The sequence below is a fragment of the Mustela lutreola genome, chromosome 10, assembly GCF_030435805.1.
Source record: "Mustela lutreola isolate mMusLut2 chromosome 10, mMusLut2.pri, whole genome shotgun sequence".
Classification (NCBI taxonomy): domain Eukaryota; kingdom Metazoa; phylum Chordata; class Mammalia; order Carnivora; family Mustelidae; genus Mustela; species Mustela lutreola.
Window position 1 is genome coordinate 845,305 of NC_081299.1, and position 17,436 is coordinate 862,740.

The 17,436-nt window shown below is 57.8% G+C and overlaps 1 protein-coding gene across 1 annotated transcript in view; it reads right to left on the reverse strand.

Moving 5' to 3' along the window:
• CFAP74 (cilia and flagella associated protein 74) overlaps positions 1-17,436 on the reverse strand; it is a 61,517-nt gene that overhangs the window by 18,835 nt on the left and 25,246 nt on the right. The window contains exons 12-18 of the mRNA XM_059138302.1: positions 16,140-16,298; positions 14,047-14,220; positions 13,466-13,584; positions 10,967-11,033; positions 10,479-10,568; positions 2,579-2,743; positions 1,310-1,472 (exon numbers count right to left, since the gene is read on the reverse strand). Of these exons, the coding sequence (XP_058994285.1) occupies positions 1,310-1,472; positions 2,579-2,743; positions 10,479-10,568; positions 10,967-11,033; positions 13,466-13,584; positions 14,047-14,220; positions 16,140-16,298 (937 nt within the window). The remainder of the gene's footprint in view (positions 1-1,309; positions 1,473-2,578; positions 2,744-10,478; positions 10,569-10,966; positions 11,034-13,465; positions 13,585-14,046; positions 14,221-16,139; positions 16,299-17,436) is intronic.

Below are 17,436 nucleotides of genomic sequence, written 5' to 3' on the forward strand. Positions count from 1 at the left end.
CACACCATTATACTGATTTTCTCATATGTTTTGCTTTAGAAGTTTCATATTTTACATTTAGGTCAATGATTTATTTTGAGTAGTTTCTGTTTACAGCGGGAGGAATGGGTGCAGGTTCATTGGGGGGCGTATGTTTATCTAATTAAGGTCTCATTTGTGGAAGACAGTTTTTCTTCCTCCCAGGAGTGACCGTTGCATCTCTAGGGAAGCTGGGCCGGCTGTACACGTGCACGCCCACTTCTGGACTCGGCTCTGTCCCTTCGAGCCTCCGTGTCGCTCCCTCTGCAGAGTCTCGTCCCTGTAGCTTTAGAGGAAGTGCTGGAATCAGGTAGTCTGAGCCTTCCAAGTCTTCCAGTCTTTATCGCAACTCTTTTGGGTGCTGTAGATGCTCTGGGTACCCACAGGAATTTTCGAATCGGCCGTCGACTCCCACAGATGTGGCTGGTGTGGCTCTGCTGGGCAGCTCGGTCCCGGACGCGGCTGGCAGGGACCTGAACGGACACCAGCATGTTGGAAAAGATCTGGCCATGAGCAAGGAGAGGGAGGCCGCGGGGCGCAGCGGGCCTGTGCGCGCTCATAGGGACCGTCATGGCCGGCGGCACAGTGGACACACCCCGAAGCCCCACGCGTGCCTGGGGGCCGCGGGTCTGTGACCTAAGGTGGCTACGGGTGTGGACGCCGCACGGTGGTAGAGACGGAGGACCCGCTGCCATGGTGGCGTGAGCCACGGGAGTCTTCCAGGCTCTGTTCCCGTGAGGCTGACACGAGAAATCCGCCTTCCTGCGTGTGTGTGGAAGGGGAACTGTCCAGGGAGGCAGGGAGGTGACGGGAACACGGCCACCAGCCGTCGGGGCGAGGCTGGACCTGCAGGGCATTCCTTGTCCTGCGGGGGCTGGGGCCGTTGGCGGGGACTCCTCTGTGGACCCTCCTCACCTCATACTGTTCTGGACTGGCAGGGCCGGGGGTCCTAGACAGCGGGGTGTCCCTGACCCTGTCAGTGGAGCCTCCCAGTCTTCCTCCCTCCCCGTGCCCTCTGCTCTGTCCAGTGGCTGCACGCCTGGGGCGGGCTCCTCCGCTGTCCTTGTTGGGAGTTCCTTTAAATATTCATCTAGCGCACCTGTGACTGCAAATGTCACTCCCCTCCACAGCCCGCATTTATCCGAATGTATATATTTCCTTATTTACCATCACTTAACAACCAAGTCCTAGAGAAACACCGCACAGTCCAGCCCTCTGGCACCACATGGGCTCCGGTCAGAGCCCCCAGGAGGCAGCAGGTGCCTGCCCCCCCCCCCCATGCCCAGCTCACCCGTGGGGCGCCCCTCTTCCGGCTCCTTGCTGTCCAGCTTCCCAGACTCCTTCGGGCTCGGCATGTCTGCGGGGGAGGGCTCGTTGCCCTCCATCTGTTGCTCAGAAACGCCGGTGATGATTTTATCGTAGAAACTTTTATCTTCGTCTGTGAACACGCTGCTCTAGAAAGGACGTGACGCTCTTACTGGCCGCTTCCCATTTGCTTTTCCCTCTCTACTGCCCAGAGCCCTGTTGCCAGCAGGGCCACGTGGGGAGCCTGGCCGTGGTGCTCCTCCCTCTCTCCTGAGCCAGGCGCGCAGAGCACCGCAGCCGAGGGGCACGGGCCCCACCGCCCATCTCTAGTCCAGGCTGGCTCCTTGCTCCTCCACAGGCACTGATGCCGGGTCTTGGGTCCTCCAGCATGCCCGTTCCACGGTCTCTCTCCATGCTGACACCCTGCCTCCTTTCCTGGGACACCCGATTTGTCTCCCCACGTGGGGCTGCTGCTCCGTACTCTCGGCCCAGAGACCTGCAGGTCCGAAAGCCGACCCAGCCTGTGCCTGCCTCCTCACCCACCATTCTCCTGGCTCTGCTCCAGGTTCACACCCCAGCCCTCTCCACCTCTGTCCCTACCCCACTGGTCCTGGCCCTCCCTGCGGGAGACATGTCTGGGGCCTCTGGGAGACCCCTGGGCTACTGGACCAAAAGCGTAAGGTGGCTCAGTGCTTCTCGCCGGGAGTCCCTCTCACCCATCCTCACCCTGAAAGACCTCCCAGTGCCCACGGGTATGACGGAAGTGGTCTCCACAGATGGGGTCCCGCCTGTGGTGCTCTGGGGTCGTGTCTACGCGCTCAGCAGCATGTCCGCACGGCCTTCCCATGGAAAGACCGTGGCTCACCATGACTTTGGAAAATGTATAGGAGTGGGCAGGGTTTGCTTCAGGCCATGTCCTCTTGGCTGGCCTGTCCCAAGCAGGGACTTCACAGGAACATCAGGAGAAAGGTGGGTCCCCTGTGGCTCTCAGGCTTGGAGCTCTTGGCCATTGCCCCATCAGTCACCACACACTCGAGAGGGGTCAGGGTCCAGTTGCCACTGGACCTGACAGGCAGCCCCAGGTGGCCGGAGCCAATTTTTTCCCACTTTGCCAGACAGTGCCACCCAGACCTGTGTTGACAGGCTCCTTCCCACCACCACTGTTTCATACTCACAGGACTGTCTTGGGTGGGGGGAGGCATCACACCCCGCCCCTGCCTGAGGAGCCACGGCTAACTATAGGCAACACACTCACCATTTTCATGGCCGACTGGGCGATGCCTATTTCACAGGACTCTGACATCCGAAGAAACTTGAACTTGGTGCCCAAGCCCCCGGCGTTGGTCAGCGTGATGGTCCGGGATGTGGTCTCCCCCACCACATAGCTGCCAAAGTCGATGAGCTCCTTGTCAAGAGACAGCTGCCGAAAGACCCAGGGATGACCAGGGTGACCGTGCCCGACAGACTCTCCTCTCCTGCCTGCTGCCCTGCAGCCCCAAGGGGACCCCAGGGCTCTGGCCCCTTCCTCCTGCGTGAGGCCGAGTCCTGGATCTGGTTCCAGGGGGACCCTTGCACACCCCAGGGACAATGTCCACATCCTAGAAATTGTCGGTTTGTGGACTGATCATGGTGATTTGGGAGCTCCTGAGCTCTAACCTAACAGGTCAAGTTAGCTAAAAAGAAATGAGTGATCAAGCCATGAAAAGACAGAGAAACCTCGAGTGCACGTTACTAAGGGACCGAACCTGGAAAGGGTACATACGGTGATTCCAACTGTATGGCATTCTGGAAAAGTCAAAATTAAGGAGATAGTCAAGAGCTCAGGGGTGGCCAGCAGTTTCGGGGGAGGGAGGAATGAGTGGGCGGAGCACCGGGGGTCGGCAGCAACAGCTCCGTGTGACCGCAGCAGTGACGACGTGTGGCTGGAGCTTTGTCCAAACCGCAGAAGGCACAGCCGTGTGGGACCCTCAGTAGACCCGGGCCCTGGAGCCCGTGGGAGCCCCGCGGCCGCTGGAACAAAGGGCCAGGCGGGAGGGGGACGGGGGGGGGGGTGCAGGGGCACGCGGGAAATCTCGGCGGCTGCCCCTCACGCCGGATGGGAACCCAGAGCTGCTCTCAGTAGTAAAGTCTACTGAAAAATACATCATTTGGGAGTTTGAGGAAATCTCAGGATGGAATGCGGATGTCACGAAACAATCTCGCTTGGTCACCGTTTGAATAAACGACCTGACTAGAGAGTGGGGAGAAGGCGCTGAGCTGAGTCAGTCCAGGGCGGGAGGGTTCTGTGGGCTGAAGGCTGCAGCCCCGCGTGTGGAGCGTGGGGGCTCTGGCCGGAGCACTGTTTCCAGGGGAGGGCTTGCTGTGCGGCTGCACTCGCGCCGGGCTGAATGACCAGGGCACGGGCGGTGGGTGGGGAGCCGCGCCCTCGCTGTGGGGCCGGAGTTCACGGGCGAGCCGGGAAGAGGCCGGGATGGTCCGTGGGGACTGCGTTAGAGCGAGTGACCGCGTGCATGTTTGGGGCAACAGGCCGGCCCCAGCGGCCCCTCCCGGCCCCTCTCCTTGTCTTTTCCTCCCTCTCTCCCTCCTCCCTTCTTGCCTTTCCCTCTTTCTCTCTATCTTAAAAGATTGATTTATTTATTGAGAGAGAGTGTGGGCGCACGTGAACGGGGGGAGAGTCGCAAGCAGGTTCTGCACCGGGCACGGAGATGGACGCGGGGCTTGATCTCACAACCCTGCGATCGCAACCTGAGCCAAAATCAAGAGTCTTGGAAACTTAACCGACTGTGCCTCCAGGCACCCCCGCGACCGGTTGCTAGTGACGCTCTCCAGCGGGCGGCGCGGGGCTATCTGGAGAAAGGACTCACTCCAGCGCGGGCCAGGAGGTGCGCAGATGAGCCTGGCCCGCTTTCTGTTAAGAAAGGACGTGCTGCGAGGCGAGCTCTGCGCACAGTCACAGCCATGCATCAGAGGGACGCGGAGGACGGCGGACTGGCTCCCAGGAAGCACGTGGGCAGGAACGGAGAAGCTGTATCTGATTCTAACTCAAAGAGTAAAGTAAAGACGTGATTTTATAAAATAATGAATGTGGAAGACATGAATCTCTGTTACAGAAGAATTCCAAATGATTCACGCGGCCAGTCACTCCTCCCTGAGCCGGAGCGCGCCTCCCGCCCCTCGAGTCCTCCCAGGGAGCACAGTCTGGCAGGAGGGCAGCAGAAGAGAAGCATCATGGGGAGGAGGCCCGGCGGCCGCACCGAGTCAGGCAAAGGGCGAGTCGCGCTGGGAGGCACGTGGTAGTGCTGCCCTCCGTGTCATGAGGCCAGAAGCCTGCAGTCCTGCTCCCCAAACCCGCCACGTCGGGCCGCTTGAGCGATGGACTTCAGACAAGTCCCACTGGAGGAGCATTCTACACAGTAACTGATTCCAAACCGCCAAGGTCATCCAAAAAGAGAAAGTCTCGGAAACCATCACAGCCAGAGAGAGGGGAGCCTCCTACGCTGCTGCTGGGAGTGCGAGCTGGAAGACAGCGTGGACAGTCCTCAAGAAGTCAACAACAGAGCTACCCTGCAACCCAGCAATCACACTACTGGGTATTTACCCTAAAGATACAAAGGTAGTGGGGCACCTGGGTGGCTCAGTGGGTTAAAGCCTCAGGTCATGATCCCAGGGTCCTGGGATCGAGCTTGCATTGGGCTCTCTGCTTAGCGGGGAGCCCGCTTCCTCTTCTTTCTCTCTCTGCCTCTCTGCCTACTTGTGATCTCTGTCAAGTAAATAAAATCTTAAAAAAAAAAAAAAAAAAAAGATACAAACGTAGTGATCCGAAGGGGCATGTGCACCCCAATGTTTATAGCAGCAATGTCTACAACAGCCAAACTATGGAAAGAACCTAGATGTCCATCAACAGTTGAATGCATAAAGAAGATATGGTATATGCGTGCGCGCGCGCACACACACACACACACACACACACTGGAATACCATGCAGCCAGGTTGGGTTATGGACACTGGAGAGGGTATGTGCTACGGTGAGCACTGTGACTTGTGTAAGCCTGATGAGTCACAGACCCGTGCCCCTGAAACAAATAATATATGTTAATAAAAAAAAAAACCTGTCACGGTCACAAGGACCCACACAAAGCAGCCGCCATAAGGAACGTGTTATGTAGGATGTGATGCCCAGAAACTGAACATCAGGTAAAATCTGCGGAAATCTGAATAATGTGTCTTCTTCAGCTGATAATGACGATACGTCAATACTGGTTAATGACCTGGATAACCGCGCTGCACTAACACGTTAACAGGGAAACTGGCTGTAGGACTGCATTTTTTCTGTAATGCTAAAACTATTCTAAACAATAAAGTTATTTAAGAAAAACCCAAGCTGGAGGGAGTCTCCAGAGTCAGGAGGACAAGCTCGGGCTCAGAGGGTCTGGCAAGGCCACCGCCGTCCTGGTGACATCAGTGTGCTGTAGGCGCCTCCTTCCCGGGAGGGCGCATGTCCTCCAGGGCACACGTCCCCTCCCCCTCAGGGCCCACAGGCACCTGGCTGTCTCGGCGCTGGCTAAGAAGGTCATGTGCAGGCTGCCTCCCTATGGGGTTTTTCTGGGCCCCAGGTTTGGAAGCCCAGGAGCTCCACTCTCCCCTGTGCCCCTGTAGGACAGACGCTGCTGAGACCAGACAGAGCAGCCTGTGCACATGTGTGGCCGCGTGAGGGTGTGTGTGGAATGGGTGGGTGTGCGTGTGTGGAGGGACTAGGGGGCACGTGACGTGACCTGTCTCCTGTTATGGGTCGTCAGACGTCCAGAAGCCGTGTCTGGACAGAAGGCCGGGGCCGCCCCCAACGTGCTGAGTGGGAGGCAGGGCCTGGGTGGGCCTGGGCGGCTGCCTGGGCAGGAGCTGTGTGTTCTGAGTGTGGGGGAGACAGAAGGTCCACCATGAAGCCGGGTGGCTGGCTCCCTGTGGGCCGCCTCACCTCTGGCGCGGAAACAGCCCCTGCCTGACCGAGCCACGGAGCGATGGTCCTGGGCACCCTGGTCCCTGCGGCTCCCCCGGTGGCCGCGCGACCAAAGTGCAGAGAGCCCCGAGGACACGGGGGCCCGTGCTGGGCGGACTGGACCGGGGGAGGCTGGACTTCTATGTACTTGGAGACGGGCCAGGCTGCAGATGAGTGCTTCCAGGTCCGTCCAGAAAAGAACCTGAGGCTTTGCCCTCCAGGGGAGCTGGGCTTCCCAGTGCCCGGCCTTCTCCCATGGCTGAGTCCAGGGTCTGAAGCTTGACTCCCCCCAACACTCGCTATTTCTGAGGCTCGTTGCCCAGCAGATAGTGTGCCCTGTGCCGTGGGGCACATGTCCACATGATGTGGGGGCTGCTTCCAAGCCGGGGAGCAGTGGCCATCCTGGAGGCCGGAGGCCCCGGCAAACGTCAGCTCCCCACGGCCTCCATGAGGCTTGGCGGCCACTGGCAGAGCTGTCACGGCCCAGCCGCAGCACGCTGTGTGTGAACCGACGCAGGCGCCCGGGGCTGCCATGGCCACGGCGGGGGGCAAAGTGACACCAAGAACGGACACTAAACCACGAAAGCATGTGGAACACGTGGAACCCATGAACCCGCGAGGAAACAGGAAGAAAGAGAACCTGACTTGGCGCCCTCGCAAGCCATGTCTGTCGCTTATGCTACAGGCTAGGAAGCGAGGGAAACAGAGAAATCAGCAGCTTCGTACAGAAAACGGCAGTCCTGGCCTTCCCCGGGGGGTGGGAGGCCCAGGTGCTGGGACCAGGGAGCACGGCGCCCCAGGAGCCTCGTCCAGCCCAAGGAAGGGGCTGCTTCAGGCAGGAGGCATGGACATTGCTAAAACTCTGAGGTGACAGCCTCGCTCGCTGGGGAGGGGGCAGGTAGTGCCGCGCTGGGTTCCGGAGAGGGCGTGGGCCGTCGCCACGTTATCGGGAGACTGGTCTCGGCCTCAGCACCAGCGGCCGGCTGGAGAAAGTCTCAGAGGACTTTCAGCTAAGATACGACAACGGGGTGTCGAGTCTGAAAGGAAGCGGGCAGAGCCTCGGGGACCGTGGGCCGGCATCCGCGTCACGGGGGCCCGACGGCAGGAGATGAGGAATACGGCTCCAGGGGCCCGAGGGTGACGAGAGACAGGAATATGAGACCAGCACGGGGGCACATTATAATCAGACCTTTGAGACAGAGGGGAGAGGTGACACCAGTGTACATGAGGCCACACCACGACGGTCACCAGATTTCAGAAGCCCCAGAGGCCAGAGGGCCGTGGGCCAATGTGTGCAAATGACCAAAAGGGAACCACCGTCAGCCAAAACCCTTCTCCAGCAAAACCGTCTTTCCAAAGTGAGAGAAACCAAGACATTTCCAGACGAACAAAAGCTGAGGGCCTTGCAGGAAATGTGCCCGGAGCCTGGGGGCCAAACAGAGACCCAGCGAGGTCGTCGCTGGAGGCCCCAGTAAAGGCGAGCGCACAGGCGACGGGAAAGCCAGTGTTCTCGTCCCAGTGCTGTCACTGTGGGTTTTGCTCTCTCCGCGATTTAGGAGACTGATTCGCTGCTGCTGCAGCAGCGTTTGTTTTAAGCAGGTATCGGTCTAGAAGCTAATGTTGCCGTCGCTTTGGTTTGAGACCCACGTTTTGATTTCTACGTAAATTAAGAGACTAATGCAGTCGCGACACTGTGAGCTTGTGGTCTTGGACGCACCATCACAGGGTGTAGTGCTGTGACATTCGCACCTGGAAGGGGCGGGCCGAGCCGTGGGGAGCGGACCGTCTGTGCCGCGGCATGAAGCCGCTGTGACTTCAGGATGCGGAATGTAATCCCTTGGTAACCGCTTGGGAAATAGCTACGGGTGTACACGGAAGGGAATGGGAAGGAGTTTAAACATTTGACTCTAAAAACAATCAGCTGAACCCAGAAGAAGACAGGGGCACAGGAAACCAGGGCCAGTGGGGTGGAAGCTGGGCCTGTGCACCAGTGCACCTTGACAGGGACAGACACTCTGACCCATGCGGCAATGTGCGTGACTCCCGTCAGTCACAGAAGGTCACAGAAAGTCACAGACGGTCACAGGAGACACCTACCGCAGCATCACACTTCCATAGGCCCCGAGGGCGTTCAAATCCCTAGAGACAGAAGGCGAGAAGGTGCCAGGGCCAGAGCAGGAGCAGTGGGGAGCGCTGTCTGAGGACAGAGTTCCTTTCTGGAGGGTGGGAGAGATCTGGAGAGCATGATGGCTGTGCCTGCCCGTCACGACAGAGCCGTGGACTTACATGCCACACCCGGTGCCCATGGGGAGCTCCTGCCAGGGACGCTGCTGCCCGGACGGGGCTGCCCGGCCAAGCCCAGCTTGCACACCCGTGACCGTGGGACAACATGCCTACTGCTGCGATCAGCCGCTGCATTTGCGGACGGCTGGTTACACGGCATCACTGCAGGGATGCTGACCTCCGCACTCAGGAGGGGCCCCGAGGTGCCGGCTTCTGCGGGAGAATGTCCCCCTTTATCCCAGAGACCGGTGGAAGTTCTCTAAGTGTTATGATGTTGCTGGTTTATGTGCAAGCAGATCAGAAGACAGACAGACAGACAGACAGACCGACCAAGCAAACGTGGTAACTGTCAACTCAGATGGGATCCGGGTGCGGACATCCTCTGCTGTTTTTCTGCTTTTCCTTACGTTTGAAATCTTTCTATTTATTTATTTAATTTATTTATTTGACAGACAGAGATCACGTAGGCAGAGAGGCAGGCAGAGAGAGAGAGGGGGAAGCAGGCTCCCCGCTGAGCAGAGAGCTCGATGCGGGGCTCGATCCCAGGACCCTGAGACCATGAGACCATGACCTGAGCCGAAGGCAGAGGCCCAACCCACTGAGCCAATCAGGTGCCCCGAAATTTTTCTTAATTAAAAAAAAGATCCTGGGGTGCCTGGGTGGCTCAGACGGGTAAGCCTCTGCCTTCAGCTCAGGTCATGATCCCGGTGTCCTGGGATCGAGCCCCTCATCAGGCTCTCCACTCGGTGGGGAGCCTGCTTCCCCCCTCTCTCTGCCTGCCTCTCCGCCTACTTGTGATCTCTGTCTGTCAAATAAATAAATAAAATCTTTAAAAAAAAATCCTGACGAGCATTGAGCAAGGCATGGAACACTGCTGAATCATGTCCTACCCCTGAAACTAATGTGACCTCGTCTGCCAGCCACAGCTCAGTAATAAAAGTTAAAAATACATAAAACGATTTTTAAAAGAATCAGTTCTGCACAGCAAAGGCAGACAAAATGAAAGGGCAACCTATAGAATGGGAGAAAATACTTGCTATCCAAAATATATGAAGAACTCACACAACTCAATAATGAAAAAACAAACAGTTTGGTTAAAAATGGGCAGAGAACCTGAACAGACATTTTTCTTTCTTTCTTTCTTTCTTTTTAAATAGAGAATAAAATTAAAGCTGTTCTTATTGACGGGGCATTCAAGTGGGCGAGGGCCGGGGACGCAGCCCTTCTCCACAGCCAGCACACGCTCTGCCATAGGAGCCATGTGCACGGCCAGCAGGCACACGGAAATTACTCAACGTCGCTCACCATCAGGGAACCGCAGGTCAGCCCACGACAAGGCACCACCTCCCAGCTATCAGAATGGTGAGACAGAAACGCCAGAAACAACAGGGGTCTGTGAGGACGTGGAGAAGGGGAATCACACTGGCGCAGTCACTAGGAAAACAGCATGGGGATTCCTCAGAACGTCAAACACAGAGCGACTCTGCAATTGGCAACAGCACTTCTGGCAACGCATCCAAAGGAAAGGGCAGCACTAACTCAGAGACAGCCGCACCCGGATTCACAGCAGCATCGTTCCCAAGGACCAACCAGTGCGGACAACCTATGTGTCTGCCAACGGGTGACCAGATGGATAAAGGCTATCTTGCCGTTTGGAGCAGCGCAGATGGGCCTTGAAGGCCCCGTGGGAAGTGAGATGCGGCAGGCAGAGAAATACAAAGGCGGCGTGGCCTCCCTTCCCTGCGGGATCTACAAAACCCAAGCTCGCAGATGCGGACGGCAGGGCGGGGAAACGGGGAAGGTGGCCCTCAGGTGCAAATTTCAGCTGTCAGGCTGGGGATGTGATGCACCCCACGGGGACCAGCGTTTCTGCACTCACCGCACACTTCTTCGTGGAGCACTTCAGCGGCACGGAAAACCCCCCTGTCTGAGTCATAAATGAGACATTTCCTTCCAGATCTTCGTTGATCTAAAAAACAGAACCCCAACCGCTGTGACTTTGTAGCTTGACCCAGGGACACGTGCTGTGGCTCCAGGACCACAGCCTGGACCTGGGCATCCACACGGCGGCCGGGGGGAGCCTTGCACTGGCCAGGGAACATTCCAACATGCCCCATTTTAGACCCAAGAACAGCACCAGATTGCACCTGCTTGCTAGCAAACATCAGGGCAGGCTTGTAATTCTTCCTAACATCAGGAACGTGGATGACCATGTTTGGAACTAGAACAGGGACCTGTGGGACCCCTATGGACACCAGAACAGTGTCTGCAGAGCCTGAGGAGGGTCAGAGACCTGGTGCCCCCCCACATCCACTCACAATGGAGGAAAGTCCCTTCACACCGTCTGGGTTTGGAACAGACACTCACCATGGGCTTGAAGGTGACAAGTACTTCGCAGGACATCCCAGCTGACATGGGACCAGGGGGATCAAAGCTGCGGGAACAAGCGTCCGTGTGACATGCGAACAGATCAGATTGACAGGGAACGTGTGGTTGGGCTGGAATCAGCTGCGTGCAGTAGCCACGGCCCAGAGCAGCCACCGAGAGGGACTTCTGGACCCCTTCCTGCCTGTCCTAGGCACCGAGCCCGGGTCCCAGGGCCCAGGACACACGTAATGGGTGCAGAGGGAGGGAGGGGCCGGGAGCCATGGGGTGAACAGCAGTGCCCCCAGGGGACACGTGTGTCCCTGCCTGGAGCCAAGGGCAGGATGTTAACACCCGTGTGAGGGCTGTGAGCCAGGCAGGGGCTGGCACTGACCCTGCACGCAGCCAGGACCCTGGGAACCCCACTTGCAGTGAAAGATCCCAAGAAAGAGCCCCAGCTTCACAGGGAGACTCGGGGGGTTGGTCAGCCTGTCTTGGTCTGGAACCTGAGTGAGGAAAAGAAGCTCCCAGAGAATTCCTACAGCGGGGAGTACTTGGCATTTCGGTTAGAAATGCACAGCTATGATCTGATGTAGGCGTCTCCCCCCCGGGCTGGTAGTGACCGCACAGCACCAGGCAGAGCCCAAACCTGTCTGTGCGGGAAGGGAAGTCTGTGGCGCCACATCACAGAGACCCCTGGGGGAGGGCAGAGTCCCACTGGTGATAAGATGGGACTCCCTTGTTGGAAAGGACACGTGGACACCGACACATGTGCAGACGGCAGGCCAGACTCTGAGGGCCTCGGGGAAGAGAAGGACTGGATGTCACCTTAAAATGACCAACGACAGAAATAGAGAACCACAGACATGGGAAAGGAGCCAGACGTGGTCGCGAGGTAGCCGCTGGCCTGAGGCAGGGCGCAGGGCTCCTGGAAATGAGAAGTGTGGCCACTGACACAATTTCAATAGCCAAGTAGACACGGAGGGAGAAGGGCCGACTCAGTGTCCGCCTCGAGAACACCTGGGCACCAGCTGGGAGACGTCCACAGCTGTTCAGACTCTGGGTCCTCAGTGAGCCCTAACGTGTCTAAGAAAACCAGCCCAAGCCTGATGTGCTGCGGAGGAGCTTCAGGACCCCGGAGACAAGGACATCTTAAGGAGACCAGAGGGAAAGCCAGACACTATACAAGGGCTGGACCTTTGGGCTGACACTGACTTGTCAGCAGCAGCCACAGGAACCAGAAGGTGGCTGGGGGGGACCCTCAGGGCAGGACTCCAGCTGCAGCCCCACTGGGGAGTGCTTCGGGTGCTAAGGGAGCAGACACCCTGAGTCGGGGCCCCTGGACACTCCCCAGAGACCCACAGACCAGCGTGAAGTCCACATAGACCACAAGTAAATCCCGTGCCTCCAGGAATGCAGGAATGCAGGACGGCAGGACAGAGTAATGGGGCTGGCAGCAGTTCCCAGCTGGGCTCTGCCCACACAGGCCTTTGCAGACAGCACAAGAGCCTACAACGCTGCCGGAGAGAGTGAAGGGGGGAATGCAGATGCCCTGTCTGATCTACAAGCAGCCCCCAGAAGTGGACAGCATGTCCCGCATGGGAGAAGCTGATCAGAGTTCAGGTCAGCGAGCGCAGAGCGCAGGGACAGGCGGTGGGGACGGTCGGTGGGGACCTGCCCTGCACCCACGCCCTCCAGCCAGCAGTCCTAGAGCTGTCCCAGGTCATCGCAGGCCTCCAAATGCATCAATTAAAAGCTGGCAGAGGGGCACCTGGGTGGCTCAGTGAGTTAAAGCCTCTGCCTTCGGCTCAGGTCATGATCCCAGGGTCCTGGGATCGAGCCCCTCATCGGGCTCTCTGCTCAGCGGGAAGCCTGCTTCCTCCTCTCTCTGCCTGCCTCTCCGCCTACTTGTGATCTCTGTCTGCCGAATAGATGAATTAAAACTTAAAAAAAAAAAAAACAACCTGGCAGAAACCAGGAAGAAGCTTTTTTAAAACCAAAGGCAAAATGCTAAGGCGCAGAAGCAAAGAGAGACATCGCCGCAGACACGAGCAGGTCAGCACGAGAGAAAGGAGCGGAGAAGTAACGCAGGGGAGAAGCAGGCGTTAAAGGGGACCAGGTAGAGGTGAAAAGGTCCACCTCACGCACCAGTGGGGTCGTAGAAAGAGGACGCAGAAACACGTGACAGAGAGGACACGCAAAGACAGCTGGGGACACTCCTGGGGCGGGGACGGCTTTAACCTGCTCACAGGAAAGGCCCAGCAACCACCAGGGACATCTCACCCAGAGTGGGCGACACCAAAACACGGACAGGGAGGAAATGTGGCTGCCACAGCCCTGATCGCGCCGATGGGGCTGATCCCAGACGGCGCCAACCCAAGCTGACAGGCCGAGCTGTCTCCCAGCGGAAGGCGTTAGCCCAGACCAAGGCCGCCTGGGTGTGGGGCAGCAGCTCGACACACGGGGGACCACACCGCCCGGGCGCGCCCCATGGCCTCTCACTGGACGTGGATGAAGTCCTGGAGACGCTCCTCCACGCCCACCAGCTTGCAGAAGTTAATGCTGTAGGTGGCGTTCGTCAACGTGATCTTTTTCTTGTACACTTTGCCGATATCAAAATCCTGGGAAACCAGAGAAGTTCCTCTGAGCACGGGGCAGCCTCTCCCCATGCGCCCCGACGCCCGCGTGCCGACGACGTGAGGACGGCGGCAGAGGCAGCATGGGGAGCGTCCTAAGAGCCGAGCAACAATTCCCAAGGTCCCCCGACTTAGGAAGGGCCTCGGGAGACTCGGGAAGAGCAGGGAGAGCAGGAGCGGGACGCAGCCACCCGGGGATCTCGGACGGCGCCCGGCTCCGTGTCACGGAGGGGACCGTGTGCCGTCCCCGGAGCCTCCCAGCACCCTGTCCTGCAGAGTCTGGAGACAGACGACGTGTGAGCACGGACCTCATGTCCCTTCCCAGGGAGGCCGTCGGCTGGGACCAGGGCCCTCCCAGGGCCGCTGTCTGACCCCCCAGCACCCTCAGCACCGGGGGGACCGGTAGTGCCGCGCGCCGTCTGCGGCCCTGAGGGCTCTCGGGCTCACCTTGAAGTGGACGAGCCGCGGCTTGCTCTTGAAGGGGCGACCTCGGAACTCGCGCCCGGACACCACCTGCCTGTGGGTCAGTCGGCTGCGCAGCTGCTCCGCGGTGCGGGCCAGGATGTCCTTGTCCATCTTCGTCCCCCCCACGGGCTTCCGGTCCACGCCCTCCTTGGGCACCTGCGGTTCCAGGAAACGGCAGCCGACACTCGAGGGCCAGCCCGGGCGCAGCGAGGCGCTCTCCCCGCGGCCGAGGGCATCTCGGTGGCCGCAGAGGTTAACCGCGCAGAGCCGGGGCTGGAGCAGCCGGGCCGGGACAGCCCGCACCGCCCGGCAGGCTGCTCAGGGAGCCCGGCGATCCCTTCTTCAGAGAGAAAGGACAGATGGGAAGTGTAGACCCATCCAGGGTCCCCGCAGATTTCTGGGAAGTAATGGCAGGCCAGAGTTTTCTAGATTGTTGAACAGTTTATTTATTTAACTGTATTTATTTATTTATTTGGCAGGAGAGCAGCAGAGGGAGAGAGAGAATATTTTTCTTTTTTAAAGATCTTATTTATTTATTTATTTTTAAATTTATTTATTTGACAGAGACACAGCGAGAGAGGGGGGGTGGGAGAGGGAAAAGCAGGCTCCCCTGCCGAGCAGGGAGCCCGACACAGGGCTCCATCCCAGGACCCTGGGACCGTGACCAGAGTCTAAGGCAGGTGGTCACCGACTGAGTCCCCCAGGTGCCGCAGGAGACAGAGGGTCTCAGTCAGGCTCTGCGCTGGCCGTGGGCACCTCACTGCTCAGATAGCGTCTGACTCTAGACTCTGGGTCTGGCCGTGATCTTGGGGTTCAGAGACGGATCCCGGGTCAGGCTCCACGCTCAGTGGGACGTCTGTTTGTCCCACTCCCTCTGCCTACACCCGACACCCCCAGCCGTGCTCTTTCTTTCTTACTCTCACATAAATAAATAAATCTTTAAAAACAATAAAATAAAGAGCTAATGTCTCAGTAACAACAAAGCAAAATTTAAAAAAAAGACACGGAGGCTTAACTGATTGAACTACCCAGATACCCCAGTTTCCTAGATTTTTAAGCTTTTTAAAAAAAAATTTTATTCATGTTGAACTAATTAGGACTGGGTCAATGAAGATTGTCTAGTGGACATTCTTTTATTTTTTAAAAATTTTTAAAAAATATTTTATTAATTTATTTGTCAGAGAGCAGGAGAGAGAGAGAGAGCGAGCACACAAGCAGGCAGAGAGGCAGGCAGAGGCAGAGGGAGAAGCAGGCTCCCGTTGAGCAAGGAGCCCATGCGGGACTCGATCCCAGGATCCTGGGATCACGACCCGAGCTGAAGGCAGCCGCCTAACCCACTGAGCCACCCAGGCGTCCTACACTGGACATTCTTTTAAGCACCTCCTTCCAAAGGGCCATGTTCCCATTAATTCTTAGCCTTGTGCTGACCACTGAAGTTGTGTACTTAAAGGTTCTCTGGTTCTGTTCTCTAGCTCAAGAGCTTCATCTTGCCTGCAGGAATATTTTGAGAAAATTTGTGAAATATCTGTTGAAATCCATAAACACTGTATCTTTTTTTTTTTTTTTAAAGATTTTATTTATTTATTTGACAGACAGAGGTCACAAGTAGGCAGAGAGGCAGGCAGAGAGAGAGAGGAGGAAGCAGGTTCCCCGCAGAGCAGAAAGCCCGATGCGGGACTCGACTCCAGGATGCTGGGATCATGACCTGAGCTGAAAGCAGAGGCTTTAACCCACTGAGCCACCCAGGCGCCCCCATAAACACTGTATCTTAAAAATTTCTCTGACCCTTAAGAATGGCAACCCTGTCAAAAATAAATAAAAAAAAACAAAAAAATTTTTATTTATTTACTTGACAGAGAGAGAGAAAGCGCACAACCAGGAGGAACACCAGTTTCCTAGAATTTTAAATCAGGCCAACAGGAAGGTTTTGAAATGTGCAGCAGGGAGCGGCACAAATACCACGGCCCCTGGGCGAGGGGAGTGACCGGGCGCGGGGCTCCGTCTGCAGCCTTGGCTCCAGGCCAGCAGGCGCCCCGCATTTCCAACCTCAGGTCCTGGACGCAGGAAGCGCTCACCTGGTACGGCTTATAGTCTTCCTTCCAGAGCCCGGGGATCTCCGGCTCGGCCAGCGTGTCATCTTCCCAGCTGGTGTTCCCGGCATCTCCCTGGACGGACTCGCTGGAAATGGCTTCCAGTAACTGTGAGGCTCTGGGGTGTGTGGCCGCGTCGCCATCCTGTTGTTGGGGAAGAGAAGGTGGTAACGAATCACAGAAAATAGGGACGCTACAGATCAGCGAGAAGAAAATAACCCTCACAGAGAGCCCTTGGGGCTTACCTGGGGACTGGAACACAGTTTGTTTTGTAACTTTTCCCATTTAAAATATAAGTATCTTTATACAGCATGAAATATTTTTCTCCAACACCCACAAGAATCCAGAAGACACCTACTGGTGTCTTCTCACCAACCCTTAGTTTTGCACGATTTCTAATTTTTGCTGCTATGAACCACACTCTGGAAAAGTCCTTCATGGTTACCCCTCGGAGGACGCCTTGTCCTGGGACTGGGCTTCAGTGGGGCCTGGGCACAGCCTCCCTCCAGGGCTCCCGGTCTGGACGGGCAGGGAAGGCTCCTGGGGCAGCTGGCTGGAGACTGCGGCCAGGGGGCCAGAGGGCCCCGGGGGGCAAGAGGAGGCGGCGGCCGGGAGGGAGGCCGGGAGGAGCGCCAGCTCAGCGTGGACACGGGGCTGCGAAGCAGGAGACTGAAGACCACCTCGGGGCAGAGTGAAGGCCCCACAGAGGCCGAGGGCAGTGCCCCGAGGGCTTTTAGCGGCCGTGCGTTTGTTGGAGCCAGTGCCCCGGACCTCGAGGTTTTGGGGTATACGAGGGCAGAAGTGCTGCACTGGGCTCAGGAGGGGGGGCTCGTGTCTGTGCCCCATACCTGCGAAGACAGGTCACTAGGTCACCTGCCCGGGGGGCTGGCCGGAGTCGGCCCTCGGTAGGGTTGCCGGCGTGAGGGGATGAGGCAGGCACGAGACGGAGGACGCAGGAGTCTGAGGCACAAATGCCCCCTGGGCCGGGACTGGCCTCTGCTCGTTGGCCTGTCTCAGTTACGTAGGGACAGGTCAGGCGACCTGAGCCACCATGTTGCCTCCTGCAGTGGAGTCCCCAGGGCGTGGCTCCCTTGTGGATGGGGCACCAGAGACCTGGGTCTGTCCGTGTGCCTGCGGCATCGCCCAGGAAAGGACAGCTCTCTGGTGGGCGCCCCGTGGCCTGCCGCCCGCGTGCTGTGGAGAGGACATGCCCGCCCCCGTGGGGTGCCCCAGCAAGGACAGCCTGAGGAAGAGCACGCTGGAGACATCCTGGGGCGGGACG